The sequence below is a fragment of the Papaver somniferum genome, chromosome 11 (genome assembly GCF_003573695.1).
Source record: "Papaver somniferum cultivar HN1 chromosome 11, ASM357369v1, whole genome shotgun sequence".
NCBI classification, from domain to species: domain Eukaryota; kingdom Viridiplantae; phylum Streptophyta; class Magnoliopsida; order Ranunculales; family Papaveraceae; genus Papaver; species Papaver somniferum.
In genome coordinates, this window is record NC_039368.1 from 33,912,389 (window position 1) to 33,921,129 (window position 8,741).

General features: G+C 36.5%; 1 protein-coding gene across 1 annotated transcript; it reads right to left on the minus strand.

Annotated features, from left to right (window-relative positions):
- Positions 1-6,824: 6,824 nt before the first annotated feature.
- On the minus strand, positions 6,825-7,334 carry LOC113325413 (arabinogalactan protein 13-like). Its single transcript, XM_026573619.1, has one exon. It carries the CDS (start codon positions 7,240-7,242, stop codon positions 7,063-7,065), a length of 180 nt encoding a protein of 59 aa, XP_026429404.1. The 5' UTR covers positions 7,243-7,334; the 3' UTR covers positions 6,825-7,062.
- Between the last annotated feature and the right edge of the window lie 1,407 nt (positions 7,335-8,741).

The window sequence follows — 8,741 nt, forward strand, 5'->3', positions numbered from 1 at the left end:
TCTTTCTTGGTTTGTGCCATACAGCTGTCCAATAATTTATGTTAAATTTCTACGTGGGTCCTTTTAACTTTTTTTTTTCTTCGAAGTTATAACCACCTACCAACTCTATACTACTTTTCTACACCTACTCGGAATTTTGTAGAATACGGCATGGTTAATTTGTGTTTGTGTACTACTCGATGAGCTTAGGTTCTGTCCGGCTGCAAAATTACGGCCTTGTAGATATTTTTAACCAGCAATTAACTAGTGCTTTGTGCCTAAATCAATGATTAAATAATTGCGGTGTTACCAAAAGTTTTTTTTTACAGAAAATGAACTATATAGCCAAAAAGGCGTGTTTTATGGCCCAAATGGAAGGGTAGAGATTTCGTCTGGATCAAATGGACAGTGAAACTTTTTATATGAAACTGACCTAATTATCCTTACCTTTCTTCTTCTTCCTCTCTAGATAATATCGATCTCCTCCACCGTTTCCATTACTTTCTTCTTCTACTCTCTGCTCTCGATCTTCTCTTTCTCTACCACCACCATCATCAACTATAAGCATATCTATCAGCACCACCATCGACAATAACTATCGTCACCATGATTCTATACCGCCTGCACCATCATCATCCTTTTATACCGCCTCCGCCATATCAAACTTTTCTCACCATTAAACACATCAACATCCACAAAACACCAATATCAACTCCACCATCGTTAAAGAGATCTGCAGATGCCTAATTTGGGTTTGAATCAACCAATTTTAGAAAATCACTCGTGATTATAAAAACACGCAGGTCTGGAAACCCTAATTTTGTTTTTTATTTTATTTTCAAAAATTAATGGATTGATTGTCTTTATTTTAGCACAAATTGGTGTATGGTGATTTTAATTTAACCTTACCTGCTGAACCTAAGTTGAAACTAATTGATTTTATGAATTTAATTTTCATCTTCATTGCAATTTCTTCAGAGTACTCTGTTTTTTGATAAGAAATGGATGAAGACTATGCTCAAATTGGTAAGTTTCTTGACCTTAATTGTGTTTTGATTTCAAATTTGTTCATCTTAATTAGATGAAACTGGTTTTATCTTGTGCTAGATTGAGTTGAACATACATGGAGAAAATGGGTTTCATCCTATACTAAATTGGGTCGAATTTGCTTTCACCCATTTTAAACTAGGATGAAACCGGTTTCATCTATAGGTAGGATGAATCTATTGGTGTAACTGGATTTAGTTGGTTATTGTAATGACTTTAAAGTTTATGTTGTGGATGAAAATGGTTTGTATCTGGTTAAGTGTATTGTATGGTTTGCATATGGTTATCGAAGTCATGCCGCGACAAGTGATTGTAAGAAATGCCCAAGTGCGTTTTTATGGCTAAATGTTGAAGGATGTAACTGGTTTTCATCTAGCACTAAGATAGGATGTAACTGGTTTTCATATGATATATGCATATTTGAAGTTTAATAAAGATGATAATAAGGAGGATGTAACTGGTTTTCATCTAGCATAAAAATAGGATGTAATTGGTTTTCATGTTATTTGATTCTGTTATTTGTCCACGTCCTAGTTTTCATGTTATTTGATGTAATTAAGTAAGTAATTTTTCCTAATTTCTTATGATTGATGAATTTAAGTCTAATTAGTGATTGTAAATCTAATTGACTTCATATGAACTTTTCTTGGTTACATGAGAATGTGGCTAATATCCATAGCATGATACATATATACATTGTACTACTTCCTACAAGACTAATTTGGTGAAGTGAGAATGTTTCCTATAGTATTAAACAAGTTTCATCTAGGTTTAATTTGTGGTGTATATTTTTTCAGCATGTTTATACTATGATGAAAACCAGTTTCATCCAGGTTTAATATAATATAAACTAGGATGAAACCAGTTTCATTTAGATTTAATTTGTGTTGTATATAATTTCAGCATGTTTAAACTAGGATGAAAATGGGTTTCATCCAGGTTTAGTATAGTACAAACTAGGGTGATATCAGATCTATTTAGGTTTAATTTTTGGTGTATATTGTTTCAACACGTTTAAACTAAGATGAAACTGGTTTCATCCAGGTTTAATATGTGAGTACCTGCTTAAGTAGTAGTAGTAGTGTGTTCATTAACCAGCAATCTCATTTCTCAAACCGTAGAATAAAGCAGTAGTAGTAGTGTGTTTACTACTAGTACACCTAATTTTAATGGAGGGTAGGTTTGTGATATTAGTAACATGACGTTTATGTATCATTGCAGTATGGGTGAATATCTAAGGGAAGGGATAGAATGTAATCAAAGTTACTAGGGTATATAGGACCATAGGTAGTTGCCAATATAGGAGGAAAGGATTAGTGCATGCTATTAACATAAGAGAGAATGGTAAAAATGGTAATAATTCTAATGATCACAGAATGTAGATTCTAATGATCTGATTAAAAAAATGAAGAGGGTGTCCGGCACATACATGAGGGCTCCTCCGAGCTACTAAATGTTTAAAATTATATAGTAGGGATTAATATGAGTTTAAGTAGGAGTTTAGAGAGATTAGTACTGGTGAGGATGAGGTTGGGATTATAAAACCAAAAATAGACAACTAAAACATGTATTTTGTCTTACAGAGAGTTTTTATGCGAGTGGCTCCACTCAAAGCTGTGGAATATCATCATCATCACCAAATACATTTCACTCTGTCGACTGTCTTGAGTATCTGAGACCGCTGGATATCTCTCAGCTTCAAGTCCCTCATGGATGATGTTTATGCAGGGAAAGACCCACCAGCCGCTTTTGCAACAAGCGTCCAAGCAGAAAAGGTCCATGGTGCTATTATCCATTGGGTCACAAGACTACTGTAACAACCTGTAAAGTACACATCACACTAATAAAAATTATCAGTAGTATGGTCTTAGCTCTAGTTTCAAAAAAAAATTGGGTAGTTAGCAGCTTGTGTCCCATTATTTGCATTTTGTGCCAATGGATTTATACTCTTCAAAGAAGGAAAATCCTAATATATCTGGCGTAATTCTTTTGAGACAATTCTTTTGAGACGTGGTTTGATATATGCTGTAAATGTTACGGATAGGTTTCTTTCTTCATTTTTTTGAACGGAAAATTGGTCATTTTTTTGAACGAATAAGTTCCAGGGGTGATGCTGAAATGAGATTGTTGTGATGTCGAGGATATGAAACTGATGCTGTTGCGGTTAAATGTAATGGCTTGGAGGTGCTTGTACTGGAGTTTGGTTGCAGCTGCAGTTGTTGGATCTGGTGGCAGTAATGGAGCTAATGGGTACTGGTGGTGTTGTTTTGATGATGGAGAAACTGGTTCTAGTGAAGTGTCAGGTGGACTGGTTGGTATTGCAATGGAATGAATGCAGGAGATGACATTACAGATGTGCAGGTGATGGCAGTTGTGGTTGGCATGAGGCAGAGATGAAGGATCTGTGATGGATTGAAGTTATTAAACTATGGAAGTGGAGTTGTTGCTAGCACTTGGCCTGGCAGAGAAGGTAGTGAACTGCAGGTGGTCTTGTAACTGCTTACAGGGAAGCTGGAAGGATTTTGCAGTTACAATGGTTGAATGCTCAAGTTGCAGGTTCATGTTACAGGGAGAGAGTAAAACGCTGCGCTGCAGAAATGGAATTGCAGTTGAATTGGAGCTACAGACGCGGGACAAAGAAGATACAGGTGCTGCTGCTGTTGCGCAGTGGCTGTGAACTAAGATTGAATAGTTGCAGCTGAGTTTGGCAAAAAATTCTGTTTTTTTTTTTGCTCTGTTTTACATACTCTGTTTTTCGCTCTGTTTTACGTACTCTGTTTTGCTTGCAATTAATTCGTAAAACAGAGCAATTAATTCTGTTTTTTTTTGTACTCTGTTTTTTTGTTGTACTCTGTTTATTTTTTTGCAGATTACTCTTTGTTCTTCAACCCAGTAAACATTTGAAGAAGATAGGGACATATTGGTCTGTTCCAATTAATTCATAAAAAATATTCTTGGTGAAATAACCAAATTGGTTATTTAAACAGTATATTTCTGATTTTTGGCTATATAAACAGTATCTAAACCTATAAATCTATTTCACCTAGGAATTCTTGCTTTTGGTGTTTATGACCAATTTTGTGTTTTTTTTAGTATAGTTTACTGGTTTTGTGATTATGGAAATAGCTTTCCGACATGCACTAACTTTCCAGGAGGCAGTTCCTAAAACACGCTTGAGTAGACTAGCCAACGGTTTAAAATTTTGGAACTTGGTTTTTTAATGTGAAATTGTTAGAAAGTACGCTTGTGTTCGTCACTTTGGACCTTAGGTCGGCCTTATACCTGGACATGAAAAAAATCGCCTGTAGTCGTTGCGTAATTTCCCCTTTTTGGTAGGCAAGTTGAAAGGTAAACGAGTCGGTGCAAAGAAGGCCGTGTGGTTTGGTTGATTGAAACTAATCTCCCAGCTTTGAACGTGTCTAATGTATTTGCCATGTTGTTTGGTTGAAAATAATCACCTATTTTGCAAACACGTCTAACGTATTTGAGACGACGCTTTCATATATATATATATATATACGAAATCGCTGATTGTATTAGGGTTTTATTAGCTTGTAATGCGAAGGTTAAGAGACAATCCAAGGGTCGACACATGAGTGAATGATTCTTAAAACAATTTCCATGTCATATCGCACTTACGATGCTTTGAGGCTTCATCTCCCATTATTAGATGGAAGTTCCTTGGAGACTATTTCACCTTTGGATGGAGGGGACAATGACCGACCTCTCCTATTTTGCCAGTGTGTATGTTTCGAGTCTTTCGACTACTGTAGTGCTATAACAGTTTCAAACTAGATGCAACAACTTGGAAACATCCTACACGCCAGATTGGAAAACAAGTCTACCCAACGAACTATTGAATGAGTAACCAACCAAAGTGTACGTTACGATGCTAATATTAACCACACGAAAAGAAAGTAAATTCGTGGAGAAAGACCAACAACGCATTAACGTCGGGACCAGGGATATCATTATTTTTCCTCGATCAGCCTATTTAGACTTGAGTTGTACAGATACGAAACACAATTAAAAAAAAAAAACCAGTTAAATGGTAAAAGAATCGGTAGAAACACACCACCACTCCTATTTCAGCGGCCACATCATCCATTTAGGTACCGCAGAAACTGTTCATCACTAAATGCACCAAAGCTTAACCTTCAGTTCAGAAAAGTAATCCAAAGGCAGTTGCAGCCAATGAAACGAAGACAACAGGAACAAATGCGACTGCATCCGAGGTAGGGCTTGGTGCAGGTGCATCAGCAGCAGTGACACTCTGAATGGATGAGGCAGCCATGACCATGGCAATTACTGCAACCAAAACTCTCATCTTCATTGCCTCCATTCTTCTCTTCTCTTTGTAGAAATATATTTTTCTGAAATTCTCTGATGATTCCTCTTGAATACAACGAAGAATATATTGCACAAGAAGGAGTAGATATATATAAATGGCAGTCCGTATCAAAGGGTTTTATATAACAAAAAAGAAAAAAAAAATTGGCTGCCCCATATGACCGTTTGAGACTCAGAGCATAACAAGGATAATCGTTCGCACATGCGGGTAGGGTCGATAAACGGCGCCAGACAGTTGTTCAATTATCACACTTCAGGTCCTACATTCCCTATCACCACCGCTTTCTGGTCTGTTTTTAAACTACTTGAAGAGCTAAAGTATAGTGACTGCTGTCTTCTGGTAGAAATTACTAACCATCCAGGTTGGGCTATATTGATCCTAAATAAACGATATTAGGTACATAATCTCATATTTGTTTATTTATACTATATTTTTATCCTTCTCGAAAAGTTGGATGGTTTTTAGTACTTATTCATCTTATACTAATCGTATCTGATAATCGAGTTTTAAGATGATAATTGATTTTGGAAACAATGTCATCAATGAGTAAGCACATGAACTAGTTAGACAAATGCCATAACTAATGGCATGTGGTAACCACTAATAATAAAAGGGAGTAAGCAAACAACTAACAAAGTAACAAAACTAGCTAGTACTGCTTAAGGAATTCTCTAGACAACCTCATTATTTTAGTGATTGGGGATGTACTTAGGTACAAAACATAGTTTGATTATCTGTTCATGGATTAAAAGATGTTTGTTGTAAAATGGTGCTCCTTGTTCATTTTGGACTGTTAGTTACTGCCGCAATAACACGCTGACTGCTTGAGATGATAGAACAAAGAATATCTTTGTTGCACACAAATGCTCATAGTTACCATTAATTAATACTCATCATGTTTCTTGAAAAGAATTACGGAAAATAGGTCATTTGTCCAGATATTTTTAAAACATGGTTTAAATGAACGATTAAAAATTAATATGAGTGAAATGGACACTAAAAAATAGCAAGGATGAAACTGGATTCATCCTGACTTAAACTTAAAAAATAATAAGGATGAAACTGGATGCATCCTGATATAAATTAAAAATAAGAAAAAATATTTGAAAATAGGTAAGATGAAACTGTTTATATCCTGGCTATTTTTACATTTTTGTCTATTTAAACGGTATCAAAATCTAAATGTCATTTTCACCCAGAAATCGTTGATTTTGATCTTTTTAACCAATTTTGTGAAAGAATTACTATCATTTTTCCATTTTAGCCTAACAATTTTTAACGAACAGTTTAAGGATTTCCCTTGGTTCTTTACAGGTGGCCTTTCTCCCCGTATCTCTCCACTAGGGAATTCTATGTTCATTTTGATATGATTAGAGATGTTGCTATTCTTTTTGCAAAAACCAAGAAATTAATGTGCACCATAGTGCATATACTCTGAAACACATAGTTTATTGAAAATTGTAATACCAATTTCATTCATAAGTTTTCATGTTTACATCAATTTGGTACCAAAACAATGTAAAGATATCCACCCTAATACAAATGAACGGAAGAATGGTCCGAATCCCGAAAGCCCAACTGGCCAAACTAAAATGAAGCAAAGGGTGGACAAATAATGTGAGAATGAGAAATTAAGAAGCGTTTTCAGTTTTCTACGAACTATGAGTACAACAAAGTGAACAACTTCAGAAAAGGAACCCAAAAGCCACGGCAGCCAATGAAGCAACGGCGGCCGGAACAAATGCGACGGCACCGGAAGTAGGGCTTGGTGCAGGTGCATCAGCAGCTGCAACAGTCTGAATGGATGAGGCAGCCATGACCAAGACAGTGATTGCAACCAAAACTCTCATCTTCAATGCCTCCATTTCTCGGTTCTTTATGAGAAGAGGAAAAGCTCTGATCCTTACTTTTCTCGAATACTTGCAGAAGAGTCGAAAGGTAGTATGTTGTATTCGATATGGAAATGGAGGGGTTTTTATAGAACAAAAGAAAAACAAGCGTCAATTGAGCGGGTAGCGAAGGAAGCTGCCCGAAATGACCATCTGTCCATTAAAAAAGCCTTAGACGGCGCCAAACAGTTGTCAATTATCATTTCGTTTTGGTCCCACGGTTTCCAGCACCACTGCCTATTAGGTTCTCTTTTTTTCTTAATATGTTATTATACTACACTCTTATTTTAGTTGTGAATGCTATTCTTCATTTGATCGAGGTCCAGTAATTTGGTTGTCATTGGTTCAGTAGGAGATCACAATTAGGTATGTGTTGGATTAGATAACTTGAATGATTTTACTTAAAGCATCTTCTAGTTGAGATTTTTGATCAATAATTCATTTTGGTTGGATTGTGTTTGATAGGATTCATGTTAATATAGATCTTAATAGATTCAAGGAACCAATTCATTAGTGAATAATTAACCTTATAATTTCTGAAGACATAAACCCCTCGAGACATGGCATGTGGAAATACGCATGTGAAACTGAAACTAGGTGGCTAATTGTGTGCACCGTTTGCAGTACTATGGTTAATTCCTATTTTGCACTTGGAATGACACGGCATTCATGAGTTCTATCTATGAAAACACAGTGCGGCATTTTGGTAAAACATGTTGCCATAAGTGCATATACCGGAATGCTGTTGTACACTAGCACTGGAGGCAGCTCAAGACTACCTCTTAGCTGTCCCTATCAATGGGTTGAATCAGTGCCTTGGCCCCAGACAGTTTAGTTTAGAGCAGTTGTTTGTTATCGCCTCGGCATCCCTTTGTTTGTTGAAGATGGTTTGTGCTCTTGTTGTAATAGATCTATGGATATTTTTGGAGACCATGCATTATATTGTGCTAATGACGTGGGGTTGAAGTTTCGTCATGATTTAGTTCGGGATGTTATTGCGAGTATTTGCTACAAAGCTGGTGTTCCTGCACGCAAAGAGGTCTCTTTGGGTTTTTCTTCAGAATCTGGCAAGGATTTACGCCCAGCGGATATCCTTGTTCTCAACTGGGAAAATGGCCAAGATGTTTGCATGGATGTCACAGGTGTTTCACCTTTTACTGGTGATGGAGTCCGTTCTTTCATTCCGGGGCAGGCTATTTCTAAAGCAATTGCGCGCAAACGTTCTAAATATTTGAGTGAATGTGATTCGCATGGTTATGGTTTGGGAGTTTTAGCGTTCACCACCTTAGGGGAACTCAGTGAAGAGATTGTTTGCTTTTTCAAGCGTTTGAAGAACTGTTTAGTTAGTCATGATGCTGGTAGTGGTCTAGGTAGTTTTATTTTCCATAGATTGGGTGTTGCTATTCAAAAAGGGGTTGGCGCCCAGCTTGTTGCTCGGATGCCAACTAAGAACGATGTTACAATGTAATATCATT